The 17,326-nt window shown below is 37.5% G+C and overlaps 3 protein-coding genes across 4 annotated transcripts; all 3 read right to left on the bottom strand.

The window, feature by feature from the left end:
* Nucleotides 1-243: 243 nt before the first annotated feature.
* herpud2 (HERPUD family member 2) lies at nt 244-7,031 on the bottom strand. 2 transcript variants are annotated; one of them, XM_041987056.1, is made up of 10 exons: nt 6,933-7,031; nt 5,705-6,094; nt 4,302-4,379; nt 3,500-3,601; nt 3,027-3,187; nt 2,704-2,829; nt 2,163-2,501; nt 1,753-1,864; nt 999-1,231; nt 244-901 (listed from the first exon to the last, which is right to left on the bottom strand). In XM_041987056.1, the coding sequence occupies exons 2-9, from the start codon at nt 5,849-5,851 to the stop codon at nt 1,043-1,045; spliced, it is 1,254 nt and encodes a 417-aa protein (XP_041842990.1). In that variant the 5' UTR covers nt 5,852-6,094; nt 6,933-7,031; the 3' UTR covers nt 244-901; nt 999-1,042. The 2 variants fall into 2 exon arrangements, with proteins under 2 accessions (XP_041842990.1, XP_041842989.1); XM_041987055.1 differs by having other exon boundaries at nt 253-1,231.
* A 2,387-nt stretch (nt 7,032-9,418) lies between these two features.
* pkdc (protein kinase-like domain containing) lies at nt 9,419-11,155 on the bottom strand. Its single transcript, XM_041987064.1, has 3 exons — nt 11,135-11,155; nt 10,477-10,860; nt 9,419-10,099 (listed from the first exon to the last, which is right to left on the bottom strand). The coding sequence occupies exons 2-3, from the start codon at nt 10,845-10,847 to the stop codon at nt 9,508-9,510; spliced, it is 963 nt and encodes a 320-aa protein (XP_041842998.1). The 5' UTR covers nt 10,848-10,860; nt 11,135-11,155; the 3' UTR covers nt 9,419-9,507.
* A 1,460-nt stretch (nt 11,156-12,615) lies between these two features.
* LOC121641364 (lymphocyte antigen 75-like) lies at nt 12,616-16,057 on the bottom strand. The gene is made up of 5 exons (XM_041987453.1): nt 16,024-16,057; nt 15,464-15,835; nt 13,739-14,092; nt 13,538-13,632; nt 12,616-13,238 (listed from the first exon to the last, which is right to left on the bottom strand). Exons 1-5 carry the CDS (start codon nt 16,055-16,057, stop codon nt 13,137-13,139), a joined length of 957 nt encoding a protein of 318 aa, XP_041843387.1. The 3' UTR covers nt 12,616-13,136.
* Nucleotides 16,058-17,326: the final 1,269 nt, after the last annotated feature.

Below are 17,326 nucleotides of genomic sequence, written 5' to 3'. Positions count from 1 at the left end.
TCTGGATTGTTATGGAATATCTATAAGCATTTAAAGGTCCTTATCTAAAAATTACATTTTTCTTGATTTACAACAATTTTCATCAGCTGTTCGTTGTATAATGGGGAATTCAGTCATTTTGTTTCTGCAGAATAAAACTACATTATAAAATGGGATACTGAATTAAAAAAAAAAAAAAGCAGAACACCCCCCCTATTAAAAAATAAAGAACAATATTTGTGCAGTTATTTAAACTAAGAAGAGCACAGATGATAAATCAGTTCTTTCTCATAATGTCTGACACCAGGACAGTAGCCATTCTGTGTACATGCTGCCACCTGCAGGACGTCAAAGTGAAACTGGAAGTAAAACACACTCAAAAAGTTAAAGTGCTGCAATATAATTTTTTTTAATCAAAAAGCATATATTTAGGAATTAGATGCATATACTTACATGTGTAAATAGATATGTTCAAATACACAGAGTGGAAAAACAATGTGCTTCAGGAGCTGCAATCTCCGTGTGCACACCATGTGCATATATGAAACCGTCTTATATGAGGACGAGCTTTTCTCATGGTTTCTGAAGGACACATGACTCCCACTCATTTTAGGGAGATTTTATCTTTTGTAACTGTCACATTTTTATTAAAATAAAGTTTTAAAACCAACACCTAATCACTGCTCAAAGTGAAAGACAGTTCCTCCAATGACTCTTAGCATCACCATATTTCCATGGATTCACTACTGATGTAAGAAAAATAAAACCATAACCACAGAAGCAATTACTCCATTAAAACAACATGACATCTCTTTTCATATCAGTTCGTTTATTCTCGTACTCTCTGCAGTGACACTCTGCGTCTACGATTACGCCTCCATTGTTGGCAGCAGGTAGGATGTCCGTTTCCGATTGGCTGTTACTTTGAAGTGTGGGTTAAATCAGTTTGAAAAGATGTTTTTTGGTTGACTGGTTATTTTCAAAAGTAAAGATGAAGCTTGGAAACTGTAGCGCGATACCTGCTGGCAGGTGGGGGAGGTTACATGAAAGGCAGAGTGTCATCCTAGTTGGCCGGGTGTGGCCGTCCCTCGGGGATGAGCGAGGTGAAGAAGGTGCTGATGAAGGACCATGCTGTGGTGAGGAAGTTTGGCTCTGGGATAGCTGCAGCTGGAGCCAGGGCATGGTCCTCTGGGCCTCCACCACCTTCTTCACCACTGTCTTCATCCTCCATTCCTTCATCCATCAGACGTTCCTGAGGCATCAGTGGGCAGACACGAATGTGGTTAGAGGTTTTAAGTTATAACATTCATTATTTCTGTGGTGACAGCTGTTGCAACTGAAGGAGAATGTGTGTGAAGGAAGAGATTTTCCATTTACATAAATTTAATTTTGAATGCCACTAGAAGAAATCTAAAACGACCTGGAATCTGAGACTAGGACTCATGAAAGACCTGCTGCATCAAAATGTTTATGCAGCAAGTACAGAGGAACAATGTTGGCAAATGGCAAGAGCATCGTGATGAACCAGTCACTGCACCAATTTTTTCATTTCAAGATAGACAAGAAAAGTTTAAGAAGCTGCATCACAAGTATAAGAAACCCTTTGTTAGGAAACAGGACACAGAATGATGCAATGTCCAACTAATCGGACTGATCCAAGAGCCAACTGACAATCTCATCCATCAGGTTTAGCCACCATTTACATTCAAGAGCATCATCTTAGACAAGCATGAAAAAAAGAGCAGTAATGTTGAAAACCATTCTCCAACCCACCATTTCCTGTATGTCCTGGTGTCTCCCATCTTCATCCTGAGGAGCGCCAGCCCTTTCACCTTCTCTGAGGTTCGGCTGCTCTGGCCTGAAGGGAAACCAACCTGCCTGATGCCTAAAAACATAAACACTGCTTTAACTGGGTTTAACACTTTATTTTACAGGAAAACCTCAGACATTCTCTAATTATGAAGCCCTGGAAATTATGGTAAAAATAAAATTGACTTACATTTCAAAACGGGTATCTTATAAAAAGGAGACTGATCATTTAAAATAAAAAAAAAGTATAATTTAAGAATTAAAAAAATTGTTTCTATAGCTACATTTAAAGCACTGTTATAAACATTGATTCAAGAAAAAAAAAATCTAAATGTGTATATCATTTGTAAATATATATTTTTTCTACAACTCACAGGTAGACAAACAACATGGCAACAACCACCATGACGAAGCGGCTAAAGGAGGAGTAGAAGTAGACGATGCTGAGCAGGATGCCGGCACGAGACACCGTGTACAGCCAGTCCAGCCAATCACGGTTCAGCTCGTCATCGTTCAACACCGGCCCGCCTTGGGCGTTCATCTGGATGGGGTTGGCTGGCTGGTTCTCTGGTATTGCGTTTAGGGCTGGGTTATGGCCCAGCGGAGGTGGTGGAGCAGCTTCATTTGGCTGGGCAGGCTGATGGGGTGAGGAGGAGGAAGGGGAGGAAGGAGGAGAAGTGCTGGGAGGCTGAGAGGCTGCTACAGCTGCTTGACTACAAAAAGGAGAAGACAGGAGGACAAATAATTGAAATATATTAACTCAACAATACACCTGATGACCAAAAAGGTATTTGTAAAAACCTTTGAGGAGTAAATAAAAGTAAATCCATCTAGGGTTGTTGTCATTTGGATTAGGAGTAATAATGAGGCAGCAGTGATGAGAGTTGACTATTACTTGATATATCTTTCACTTACTATTGCATGTAGTAGTGGTGTGCATACATCTGCTGCCACCACAGCATCTGCATGGGCATGTACAAAGGATGGGGGGGCATGTTGGCAGAGAGGCCACCTTGGAAAGGGACCTGGGCTGCATCTGGCCTGTGGAAGGACATCATGCTTATGATAAAATGCATTAGCACAGCAAAGCAACATTTATATACGAAGGCTGTCAAAAAATAATGTGTTAATGTTCTTTATTCTGTATTTGATCTTTTGTTGTAATCTATTTCTTTTTTTTTTTTTTTGTCTTTAGCGCAGTGGTTTTAACTTTGGACACGGAACAGAGACTTGCTTACCACTGAGGGTGACCAGAAGCACTCGGAGGATTGTAAGGGGGAAAGCCACCACGATGCCTCAACCCATCACAGCCTCCTGGGACAGATGTGGAGGAAGAGACTGGCAGACTGTCCCGATCTGGTGTGGTGGCAGGAAATGAGGAGCCGACGCTGTCTGAACTCTGATAACATAACAACACCGATGGTAGCCAATTATTAGATCATCTGTTTGTAGATAAATTAACTGGTTTGACCAGGTGCTTTGCTCAGAAATAGAAAGTGAGTAGTGGGTATAGTGGCTCAAGCTGCATAGTTTCCAACAACCTTTACAGATTGAATTAAAGGTCAAAAACACATCTTGAGATGAGAATGTATCTATTAAAATGCTACAAAGATTACTTGTTTTCCGCTGAATATAGGTGAGCTAAACGAAAATGTCGCCCTAAAATCCATCAACCTTTAAAACACATAAGAAATGTCTGATGTTAACTCACACTGGAGTCTGAAGCAGAAGAGCTGGGAGGACTCCGAGGCATGGGCGAGCCTGGGGGACTGTGAGAGACGCATACTAGATGCATCATGTGGCATTCATCCTGCTGCAGGTTGACAAAGCCGGGAGACAACCCAGCAAAGAGGGAGGAAGAAAAAAAAAAACAAGAGGTCAAAATGGAGGAGAGGACAGTAACAGATGGTAGAGACAAAGCAAGAAACAGAGAAAGAGGAAGGATTAGCGTGGAAAAGCCCAGACTTCAAACACAATGCCCCCCCTTTGTTGGTAACCCCCACCATGTCAGCTATTGTTTCCCAGGAGCCTGTTTCAGTTCTCCCACAGACAAAACATGCAGACACATGAGCAATGACTGAACAACTAATGAAACAGTAAACACAATGTTTAACTAACCATAAACACACACATCTCCACAAAAGAACCGTCTCCCACTATAGTTAGGCTGTATTTGCAGCTATAACAACAAATTGAATGTATTTGATTTATTGTGTGTAGATGCTTTCATTTACACCTAAATGCATTTATGTTTATACTGATGTACTGAAGCCTAACTACTAATAACATATTTATTACATCGACCTCATCACTTTATTCATTGCATTATGTTTTCTGGGCTGTAACTGCTACTGCTATGTTAAAAACATCAGCTTTTGCTGTGCTCAACATCATATATTATAAGGTCATTCAATATTAGCCACACTTTATTACATATTTTTTATGAATACATGAATAAATCCATCCATGCATCTACCTGAAGAAAAAAAAAGGTGCATTACAGCAGGTCTTACCTTTCTAAGCACATCTCCAAGCTGCAGGTGATCTTGAAGGAGCCTTCCTGAGTACACCAGCTGCTGGTCTTTTGATTGCTATAACAGAAAAAAAAATTATGGCAACAATATAAAAAATGGAAGATTATTAGGACTGTGTGCAGCAGCTTAAATGTGTTTTCTTGTATTAATTTAAACAAAGTTAACTGCAAGAAGTGCATATTTTTGACATACTATTTCAGTGTTTTCTTTAAAACATAACCAGGGGAAAAAAACTTGATTAAATATGCTGCAGCTCAGGCAAGAACCCAGCCCCCACGGCTAAAATTAAACCCAAACATCCATAAATGTGTTTTCAGGAAACGCTGCCAGCTACCTCACAGCCAACAGAAAGGTTATAAGGGGGTCCCGAGTGGAAAGCTCAGCTTCATTTCATGTCTAGATGTGAGAACTTGTTGCTGGGTGGAACACTTAAACATGTGAAATCAAAGCCAAAATTTGTATAAATGGTTGACAAGTTTGGATAAGATTTCAGCACATACACTGGGTATTTGACAAAAACTTCTACTTGTCCTCAGTAGGAAATGCAAATCAAAATAAAGGTTGTCTTAGTGTGCATTGTGTTTGGTTTACACTTTCTTCACAATGAGCACTTCTCTCTTGAATAATAAATCAAATTATCACACACAGATAAGAAGCAATTGGTTATTTTATGAACACATCTGCATAAGTGCGATACTACGTGTTTGAATATTCAGACTATTTTCAACACAAGAAAAGTATTTGGGACTAACAGAGGCTGTTCAGGTGTAAAACAATTCTACAAGCTTAACCAGTATTTTAGTTTAACACATACTGCTGTAATTACGTGGCACTGATTTGTGCTCACTGTTTATTTAATGTCAAAAAGAATATTTTCATTTTCAGTGAGATTACAAAGAGTACTCATCAGAAACTACCTCGTCAACCTTTAACTCAACAATGTGTCAAACAAATTTGTAGAAGTAGTCCTTTGGTTTGAAGTTGGAGGCTTAAAAAAATGTAGTGCTTATCCAGAAAAACCAGATAGTAAACTTCCCTGAAAAGATTTCATTAATCACATGAGCAGGAAGCAGAAAATACTGATTTTTTGCCATTTAGACAAGATATGCTTTAAAGTATTCTAAAACCTTAACCTTGATCTGCTATTTGACAAGTTTTGTACATACTGTGTAATAACCACAGTATGTACAAACCAGTGTGACAGTTTCTGCAAGTATGATGTGCAGCTTTGAGATTATAAAAAACACTCGTAGCCGATCCCCCTTTTAATTTACTTATAAAATGTAAGGTTTGAGATTAGTGGGATTATAAAATTAGGATCCCTATTCCACATGTACTTAGCTCCATTTGGACAACATGCAGACAAACGAAGAGCTACTTACAGGCTTGCTGGGGTACACAGCAGAGATGTGACTCTTCAATCTCTCCACGGTCCAGTTCAGGAAGCAGTTAATGGTGTGGTCTTCATACTTTTGGTTGGGGGCCTTAATGACCAGGGTTACAGGACTATCAACTGCTCCAGGGTCCATGGCTCATACTACTGATAGTGCAGCTCTTTCAAGAACCTTTACTGTCAAAACTCAGGACTAACCTGAGGCCAGAATATAATTGGCCTTAAATATTATCCATTTTGGCCTCCACACAACAGCTGAGGCACTCCTTGTGCTGGGAAAAGGCTGGGTGTTCCTCCTCTAAAATGTCTTCATCATCTGTAGCTCTATTGCTGTGTCCAGGAATTTGCAGAAATTCTTCAGGTATCAAGGCTTGAAATTCTGGTGAAGAATAATGAGTATATATAATCTTAATACTCCTTATATTTCTATGTGCTGCATAGCACTGTTTCTTTCCTTAACAGGATACTGGAGACTAATGACATGCCTGAATGTTTAAACCAAAAAGCAGCTACTTTAAAAATAATAATAAAATAAATACATTCTTTATTATCATCATTAGTATCATTGTCATTACAATTTATTTGTTTATATGTTTTATGCACCATTCATTTCGTCTTCTAGTGAGTTAATGTTTAATTTCAAATTAATTGTGCTGCTGAAAAAATATTAGATTATTAAGTACACTAAAACAATAGCCTGCAAGAAAGAAAAGCATTGTTTTACTGTTGTTTAACATATTAAAAATATACTAAAGTCTGGATAAGCTTACAATACATGAACGAAAGCAAAATTTCATTTTTAAGTTCTGAAAGACCTGAAACAGAAACTAGGAGCTCCTGAGTGGCATGGGTTTCGCTTAAAGCTTCCTGACACCTGCCCTGTTGTATCATTTAAACTGTCAAAACAACTCATAATGTCAATCTACCTCGATCAGTCTGACCAAAAAACAAATGCCAATGCTTGCTAATCACACAGTTTACAGGTAAAATGCTCAAAGTATAAATCATACAGAAAAAGAACTAGTTTTTGAGACAGATTTTTAATTTGACCCTTGTCATGAAGCCAGGATAATACAGCTACATTTTTAGCTAATGCTAGCATCGCTGCGGCTTGCCTGCTATGCGTTCAGCTAGCATACTGCAATGACAACACGTTTAACTGTCGAACTCTGACAAATAAAGCAAGATTACCCACTCAAATAACTTTCTTATTTTACCTTTGCACTCCTCTTACAGTGTCGTCTCCCCCTCGTCCCTTCCTCGGCTAGCCTTGTTGTGATAATGTCGGCCGAGAAAGCGGAAATCACGTGACAGTTGTGTTCGCAACAGCTGATCAGAAAAAACCCAAAACAAACAACAACAAAAAACGTATTTACACAAAGTTAGAGCAGCCAAAGTAACCAATTGTGTGAATGCAGAAATGAGATGTTAATGGAAAATGGTTGTTAGTGCAAAGTGAGGCAAACAGGTTTTCCCAATAATAATAATAATAATAATAATAAGAAGAAGAAGAAGAAGAAGGAGAAGAAGAAGTTTATTTATATAGCACTTATCTAAACAAATGTTACATTTTTTTTTTTTTTAATTTAACCTTTATTTAACCAGGTAAAATTGCAAACATGACCTGGCCAAGAGGCCCCAGCAGGAATAAATAACGTACATACATACAAACATACAACTGTGCATACACAAGAACCACAATACAACAATACAAAAAATACACCTAACAACGCAGAGCACAGTACAAAGTACTTCACATAAAATCAATTAAAACTTGAAAGCAACACAACATAATAAACTTGTAGTAAAGTATTAAATTGTTGTAAATTACACAGCAAATATAATCAGTAAGATCAGATAAAGGCTCTCCAATATATGTATGTTTTAAGAAGAGATTTAAAAGAGGATACTGACTCTGCTGACCTGATCTCAGGCAGCTCATTCCAGTTTACTGGCTTTGACCACAAAAGCTCTGTTACCTCTGGTCTTCAGTTGAGTGTCTGGGATAACTAAAAGCCCTCTACCAGAGGATATCAAACTTCTGAAAGGCTTATAAGATTGTAAAACGTCTGATAAATAGGCGGGTAAAAGGCTATGAAGGGCTAAAAAAGTCAACAGTAAGATTTTAAAATTAAAACCATTCTGGGAGCCAGTGCAAAGAGGCTAAAACAAGAACAATGTCCTCTCTCTTCTTTGGTTCTTGTTAAAATTCTGGCAGCTGAGTTCTGAACAATCTGGAATCGATTAATAGATTTTTGAGCGAGACAAAAATGCTGTTGAAATAGACTAGGAGGAGATAAAAGCATGTCAAATGGTCTCTGTGTGTTTAAAAGAAAAAAAATATATTATTATATTATTTAAAAACATGATAAAAACATGACTGCACATTTTGTGATGTGAGCCTTAAAACTGTCCAAGCAAAAACTGAGGTCGTTTGGGACAATTTTAATGTTTTCATGCAGGAAGCCAGCAGATGGCAATAGATGCTTAGTGATTGGCTGGGGACCACATTCTGTGATCTTCTGAAACTTCTTTGACATGCTTTGTCCCCGCCAAATAATTTGTCTTATTTTATTTTGTTTACAGAAATGTAAGGAACCTATGACATGCCACCAAACATGGAAAATAATAATATAAATAAAAAAGAATAAATACTTCAATAAGTACAAGGCCACCAATGATGAAATTATGGTGAATCAGTACACAACTGATTTGTAGTAACGCTTGTATAAAAATACAGTAATTATGTTTTAATGGGCACTGGGAAATTACTAAGATAGCGATTCATTCGAGTTATTGCAATGACAAGGTCTTGGGTGAGTACCTGTATATTTAGCCACATGCCATTTTAAGGAATTTGATTTCAAAGGTTACTTTTTGTGCTACTACTTCTGTCCCCATATTGCTTTCTCTGGCCTTCCAGTTGAGCTATTACACAGTCTATATAACGCTCAAAGTTAGTTTATTGCCAGCAATATATGCTTTCAGGATCCTTTTTAGCTGTCTTTTACTAACAATAAGTCTTGCAAGGCCATCAAGGTCAATAAGTCATGATAATCCATGTCAAATAAGGCTTGATTGAAGGAAAGATTCTCTATTCATTGTATCACTAACAAAGGGAATCCTTTGATTAAAAAGAAGAAAGGAAAATAAGAATCATAAATAACTCGTAAAGGGCTCTGTCGTAATATCTGGACTACTGTTTTCCAAAATGCTTCCCATGATAAACAATGAAAAAAATCTGTCTGTGCTATTATTTTGTGGTATCTATTAAGATATAATATCTTACAAGCCAAGATAAGCAAAGATAGGTGGCAAATAATCCCCATCTCAAACTGATAAATATATAGAACTAGGACAGAAATAGGATTTTAGCACAAATAAAACTAACTATATCTTGGGAGTAGTAAAACCAATAAATATTTGTCTTTTTTCCTTATAAAATATTTCAACACTTGTCCTTTACCTTGCACAAGCAAGGAATTTCTTTAGAAGACTCAAAAATCATTGTAAACAGAAAAGTGTTTTATCTCATCTAAAGACTTGACTACTGCATTGAGAGATGGGGAAAATAATATGGTGACGCGACTACTTATATTTCTAAGTCTTCACTTTCAGTCGACATACCAGCATTTACCAACCAAATATAATCTTTTACTCATTCCAAATTGCTGCAACTTACATAAAGGAATAACTACTACAGTGCTTTTCAAAGACTTTTATTCATTCATAAATTGCTTGAAAAACATGTCTGACAGTAGAGAGCAACGTACTTATTCTTGTATGGGCTCATTACTGTTTCAGTTTGTGCAGAACTTCCTTGGTCAGCTGTTTACTATATCGGTTGATTTTCCAGTGTCCAGGCATCCATCCCAGCAGGAAACGATGAAAATCTGTCCATGCAAATGCAAACATCTCCCTCCACTCTTTCTCCAGAGCATCAAAATCCACATCTTTATTCACAGACTCTTTTAGTTCTGTGAAATAGTGATCCAGCAGTCCTGGAACTCTCTTTTCACACTCCTTCTCAGTCATGCAGCTTCCAAGAAAGTACACAACATCTTTCATCCCACAGCCTCCACCAACATACTGAAAGTCCACGGCTGCCACATCCTCTCCACTCTTAGAAAAACAAAAATTAGCTAATTTGGCGTCTCCGTGAACAATGGTCTTGAAGCAACATTCACTGAGTATCTTGTCGATGTCACCGGCTGCCGCTTTGAGCTTGCCATCCTCCATGGCTTCCAGCTCATCTGGCCGGGTCTCCAGATGCCAGTAAGTACCAACAGGCCACAGTCCCTCTGGGGCCACACCAAGGAAGAGGGAATGAAAATGGGCAAGCCACCTCAGGCATGCTCTTATCTCTTGGTCTGTCACACTGGTCCTAAAAAGTAAAAATGGGTGTTCACTTTCAGAGCTGTTAAAAAATCTTACATCACCAATGGGAAAGTAGCTACCTAAACTTAGCTACAAAGCCAAGAGACATGGCTCATACCTGTATTTCTATTATTGCTTTGGGTGACGTCTGGTATTCACAACACTTCCAGTAACCCCAGTAAGCCTAGCTCATTATTTTCAGACCACATCTGGCCCACATAACACTCATCAGGGCAAGATTACATCCTGTGGTTCAATTTGTTGATTGTTGAAACTGAATTTAAATATGTATATGTGTGTGTGTGTGTGTGTGTGTGTGTGTGTGTGTGTGTGTGTGTGTGTGTGTGTGCAATCTTTGAAGAGTTAACTCATTTTTATTCGCACCTTCTCTGATCATAACCTGCCACATCCAGATCCTCCAGCACTATGAGCATCTCGTTGCCATAGGAACGGGCAGCCAAACAGGCAGGGATGCGGCAGCTCTGGTTAGTGGAATAACTCAGGTACCAGTGTGTCTCCACCTGGTAGGATCTCACTTTACGTCTGTGGGAGCGATCTGTATTCCATCCGCCAGGGTGCTCGGCCTCATCTGGAAACTTTACATGTTTGACGACCACAGAAGGTCGATCGCAGCCCTCCAAATGTAACCGCACTATTTCACCATAACCACTCCAAAGGGTCTGGATCTTAGCACCAACACGCAGGGATGAAGCCCCACATGACTGCAGGACATAATCCTGGTACTCCGGTTTCATTTGCACACGAGATCTGAACCAAAGTGAGGAAGGAGCACAGTGTAAATCACACACTCAGCTTAAATTAAACTGATGCTCTCTTTTATAACATGCCTCAGTTCTTAGCAGTGCAGGTTTGTGCACCTTCACAGTAAAAACGAGCTCTGCGCTTTTCTTACACCGGTAAAGGAAAGCTGTTATTACTAATAACAGAGAAATCAATTAGAGCAAATTTAACATGAGTAATGTCACGATGTGTCTTTTATTTTAGTTACAGAAAACACTTAGAACACACTGCATCTATTTACCTCCGCCTCAGGAAGCGTCCTCTCCAGCCCTTTAGCAGGTCACATGAGCACTGATGCCATCTACTGGACTGGAGTGCAAATACAGATTTATGTTTCTGAGCAAGATACGTCCATGGCATCTCACCCTCTCATCATAGAGCTGGATTTATTTCATATTATTTATAATAAAAAATTCTACCCTGTTCTGGTTCAGTAGCCTTTATGTTTGCATAAACACTGAGCCTACAGAAGCGGTTTAAAGAGAGACCTAAGAAAAAGAAGCACAGAAGCACTATATCAGACACACATTTATGTGAAAGGGTGAAGGAGAAGGTATGAGAAGGGGAAAGAGAAGAAGAAGAAGGCAGAATACGTTGGGGTGTGTATTAACCAACACTATCACTTTTTTCTTGTTTTTCTTTCTTTTAAAGGCACTTAGCTCAGACACTTATACTCCTCTCACTTATATAATAACAAGGCTGGCCTAAGCTCAGTGTGGATGTGGGGGCCTAGGAGAGGTTTGATAGAGCAGGGGATAGCCTGGCTTTGTGCCCTGTGGTGATCCACCATTGAGTTAGTATGGCTGGGGGCCATCTTGCATCAGGCCTGGGAAATGATGCAGGGCCGCCATCTATTTTTTGTCTCCTTTTATTTATTTATTTATTTGTTTATTTATTTATTTATCTTACAGTTCTTTGTTGTCATTTGCTCTCAGATTATAGTTATATGTTAAATACTTTTAAGAGTTTGCATTTTTTAGACCGTTCTTCTCTTAAGACTTACAATGGACATAGATTACAAACATTTTCATACTTGTTCACACCTGTACTCTGACAGAGGTATCCCCTCCCCACTTATACACACCCTTTTGCTGACAAAGCAAGTGTTTGCATAAAGAAAAAGATGACTTTGGCAAAGAATATGAAAACACATACTCAATAGATAATTATATAATTGGAAAGATCATGACTCAGTAAATATCCAGTAGGTCTCTTGAACATTTTTTTGCATTTACCTACAACCTCTATATGGCTTCTTTTTCAAATAGTGTTTTATTTATTTTCTATGTCTGTAATATACAATTAAAATTGTATATGCAGGCTTTTTAATAATTCAAGGATTTTAAATTTCCAAATGACTACAAGTGTGTTTTTGTTTAAAAAGAATACATTACAGATGGGGGATTATTATCCAGTTATTAATGATTGATGTATTATTTTATTATATCTGTCAAATGTCAGTGTCCTGCGCTATTTGATTAATTTGAGCAAACAATCTTAGAGTCAATGACAGTATTAAAATCTCTAGCAATAACTGCATTGGTTGAGTCCATTTACAGTGAGAATATGTTATGGAAAAATGATGGTTAGACATTGCGCTTTAAGTTACAGGTAGTCCAGGTAGTCATTGTTTAAAACAATTTTATTAAATTCATGCAAACACATTTATGCCAGCAGTGACATTTACTGCAGTTTATGAACTTTTAAGATAAATTCACAGCACAAGATTTTAAACCAGAGTTTGACACAAGATCAAAATCATAACAGCCTTGTAACAGAGACAACATGAAGACAAACAACTAGTTCTCAGGTGGAGGAAACTAACTGAATCACCAGGAGCTGCTGAAATTTTATCGTCCTGTAATCATAGTCTAAAGACACAGAAAATCTTATTGTCTGAACTTTGCTTTAGAATATAATAAAATGTCATTTCCTGAAAACCTGCGAGAATCTATACATTTTTTATGTTTTCCTGACTAACAACAGATATTCACACATGCAAAGAAAATAAAAAACAAATCATGACTGAATAAGGTTTAGATTTAGTGCTTCATGCTTCCACTAGAGTTTCTTGCATTGTTAAAGCTTAAATATTGGTCCTCATTTATAAGCTGTTTTGGATAAAAGGCTCTACTAATAACACTACTACACTACTACTGATAACAATCACAATTTTATTAGATTAGATTTAGTTATCATTTTTTTTTTACATCTTCAAGCTCAGTACTGGCTAAATGTCAGTGTTATTTTAAGGGAGTCTCCTTGATAAAAACCCTTCCATCAGGCTGTGTTTTCCATTGTAGCTTCTCATCACTCATCCCATCTTTGTTCAGCTTCAGCATCATCTGGTAAGCAAACAAGCAACAGGGGAATAAAGAAAAAAAATGAGGTTAGGTATGTATAGCAGGGCATTGTTGTTTATCCTTGTAATCTTGCATAAAAATGTCCAAAATGAAAGAAATGCTGAGACAAACGTGTGCAAGCATGAATGAGTTTTTTGCTGAAATATATTACTTTGAAAGTAGTGGGTGACATGTGTAATGCTAAATAAAGTGTTTTTTAATCTATATTTCTCGATTTTATGTTTAATCACTCTTAAAACCTCACATAAATCTACATCCAAAACTTAAAAGTGAGCATTTACTTGCTCCAAGATGCTGTTTAGCACTGCAGGATCATTTAGATCCAACGTTGAGTCCTTTGGACTGATCCTCACTTTTATCAGCCTCTGTTTGGTTTCTGTTAGAAAAAGACAGATAGGTAATTTTGTTTCTAATATGGTAATGAAAGAAACTCTGAAATCAAAAGTATTTAGAATACATATAATTTGATCTGGATTAAGAACCTGTAGCATTGCAGGAACAGACAAACGGGTGTGTTTCAGAACAGTTACGTCCTCCCCATCTTCCAGATTCAGCCAGTAGAAAAGCCCCACAGCTGTCAGTATATACACTCCAAACACTCTGGTTTGGTGGCCAGAACCTCAGTGAGGAAGCCGTCTGGTCTGACCACTCCCAGGTATCACCGAAGTAACCAATCCACACCCGCTGGCCAACAGCTAGGCCCTGGATGACACCGAGCTCTGCATAGTTCCTCACACTGGTCAGGTCTGTGTGGTTGGTTCTGCAGTAGTTCTGAGCACCAGTCCAGCTCATTGGTTCTTGAATGAGAATGTGTTGATCTTTACCTTTTGCTGTTACTAAAAACAAGAGAAAATCACTGTAAAAGTTCAGTAAATAATAGAATGTCATATAATCTGCTTTATGCATATGCATTTGTTTAACTATATGTTTGCAATATTGAGAACAGTTTTCCAAATGTTCGTATTGGAAACCTATATGCAAGGTAGTTTTAAATGAATAAAATAAGTAAACAAACAATTATTTTTGCATTTACAACATTATATATATATTTTATCTGCAATGTTGCCATTTGCAGATAATGAAACCAAAGTTTATTAAACTTGGTGTTTTTTGTTGTTGTTTTACAATAAAATATTATATTATATTATATTATATTATATTATATTATATTATATTATATTATATTATATTATATTATATTATATGTACCAATTTTACTAATATTCAATTATTGCAGTGATTTAATCCACCACATTGCTAAATTTTTATCTGAAATTTAGCTTTTCTATATTGTTGGATAGAAATGTGTATTCTATAACAGTTGCTCCCAACCTAGAGATTATAAAAATGAGATTTGCACTTCATGACATATTTACTGGATTGTCAAGTCTATGTAAAGATACAGTACTGCTGTTATCCTCTGAGATTAATTGTTTTTTGTTGTTTGTTTGATTGTTTTTTTTATTGAATTGCAGGAAATAATGAATGAATGAACGAGTGCATACAGCTCTTTACAAACAGCTGACTGATGGGGTTTCATTTAAAACACCATTCTTTGCAGATAGGTGCATTCATTCTATCATTCAGATCAGTGGTTCCCAACCTATTTTCCTTGAGGTCTTCTTTTATGCAAATACTGAAAAGCCAAGGACTCCCTGCCCCACCCTGTGCTGAAACCATGCTTGGTTTTCTACTTTCAAAAGTAAGATTCTCACCATAAATAATGTATTCTGGTTGAGTCCTGATCTTCCATAAAGCCAAAGTTAAACTAACAACATACAGCCTTACTTTCTGTTTCTTGAAATAGGGACAAAATGTGGACTTTAGACACAATGGCTCAGAATGTTCAAAGACTCAGGGACCCCTTGTACTCTTTGGGGGACCCCTTGGGGGGGGGGGGGGTCTGGACCCTAGCTTGGTTTAGATTAATAAGTAGATACTGGGCCCATAATTAAACAACATGCAGGGAAAAAATTACTAGAGGGTATAAACTAAAGTGTGGTAGGAACATTTTCAAACATGAAATCACAATAATGCCCATGGCAGATTATGCTTTCCATGTGTGCAGATGTGTGTGTGTATGGCTTACAGAGAAAACGTTTGGGATGGTCAAGAATTGCAGTAAAAAATTTGCATCACACTTAACAATAGAGCGTTTGGGTGTGTGTTTTCTATTTAAACATGCAACACTTGTATATAAGGCTTACCATCAAAGCAAACTGAAGGTAGGAGATTCGAACAAGGAAGTGCAGACAGTTGTCCTTGATAGATAGACCCACAGTTATTAACGGGATTAACGCTCCACTGCAAATAATCTTCTTCTCCCTTCTTGTAGAATTTTGTGCCTGTCAAAGACCAGTGCCAACTCCTGGTCGTCCCTTCCTTAAGCCCGAACCACAGAGCATCATCGTACTTGCCCTCAACAATTTGTAGAATATCATTTAACTCATCCATGTCATTGGTGGTTGCCAGGTCAATACAGTTCTCTCTGCAGTAGGTCTGAGCCTCAGTCCAGTTTTTTGGAGTTGGGAAAAAGATGAATTGGTTTTGGGAAGTGCACAAAGAGAAAGAGCACAGTCCTGAAGAAGAAAGTCATAAATATACGGTGTTATAAATTTACATGTCTGCGGTACGTTTTGACACTGAGACAACAAAAGACTGGTAGCAAGTTTTAGAACATGCGAAGGTGACCCTGGTTTTATTAATCTTACCGCTGTCAGGAGAAACTTTCAAGTTAAAAAGCTTTGAGATATGGAGCAACACTGACCTGCAAGTAGAATTAGGTTCACCATCATTTCCATCACTGTAATGAGATTCATAAAAATGATGGCAGAAAAAAAGACAACTGATTTATTTATCCTGAAAGGAAAACAAAAACACAAATTAGGTTTTTATATTTTTTTAAATATACTTTTATTTTTGTTGGGTTTTTTTCTATTGTTTATATGGATGATGTTGAAACATTTTTTTGAATTTTTATGTATCTCTTATTAACAAAAGGATGACCCAAACCATAGCACTGTTTTAGCTTTTTTTCACATTCAAGTTTTTGTTGATGTTAACTGCAAAAAGTTATCAATATCTAAATTTCCAATGTCCAGTTAAATTTCCTCAGAGTGAAGTACAAGACACAACAGAGTTTGTATGTATTACCAGAGAATAATAAGACTTACCTAGTGTTTGATTGGCCCTTCTATTTCAGCTTTATAAATATTGTCATCTGTGCCGACTGCAGTTAATTCTACATAATGTAAGAATTGTTTCAGCCTCTCCTCATAACTTTGAATCACAAGGCAGAGCTGATGGTTGCTACAAATCTGGGTTCCTTAGAGCAAATGGCTGATTCGATAAGGGTTTATCTAGGTTTAATTAACATTTTCACATTTACATATATTGTGCAAAATAGTCTTCCTCAACATGCAAAGTACAGGTAATACTGGTATTGAGATCAATGCAAACCACCCTAAACCATGTGAAGGGTGAACTGAAGTCAAAATCTTGTTCCTGACAACTAGAGTTGCCTGGAGATGAAAGGGACGGATGCATGCCTGCACTCTTGATAGGGAGTTGGTTTTGTATCATCTATAGGTCTACACCCACATAAAGTAACAGAAAGCTTCTTTTAAAGATTTAGGGATAAAAATCAAAGTTATAAGCCAGTTAAATCTGCACACACAAGTACATTTTAAGTTAACCCTTTACATATAAAACCTTGTTTAGATAAACCTGATTGATAAAAAAAATCAATAAATCAGGAGCAGTTTCTAATGGTAAGCTTACATTGATGGTTTGGTTTGGTTGGTAAATTTTCCTCTGGGATCCCCTTCATGCATAAAAGCCATGGGCCCCCTGCACCACCCAGTGCTGAAACCATGCTTGGTTTTATGCTTTCAAAAGTGAGATTCTGACCAAAAATAACATATTCTGGCCTTCCATAAAGCCAAAGTTAAATGAATAACATATAGCATAACTTATTTGTTTATTAAAATAGGGACAATTTCTGGACATTATTCACAATGGCTCTTAAGGTTCAAAGCCTCAGAGACCCCCTGTGCTCTTTAGGGGAACCT

The sequence above is a fragment of the Melanotaenia boesemani genome, chromosome 6 (assembly GCF_017639745.1).
Source record: "Melanotaenia boesemani isolate fMelBoe1 chromosome 6, fMelBoe1.pri, whole genome shotgun sequence".
NCBI lineage: Eukaryota > Metazoa > Chordata > Actinopteri > Atheriniformes > Melanotaeniidae > Melanotaenia > Melanotaenia boesemani.
This window is presented reverse-complemented; position numbering and strand designations above follow the sequence as displayed.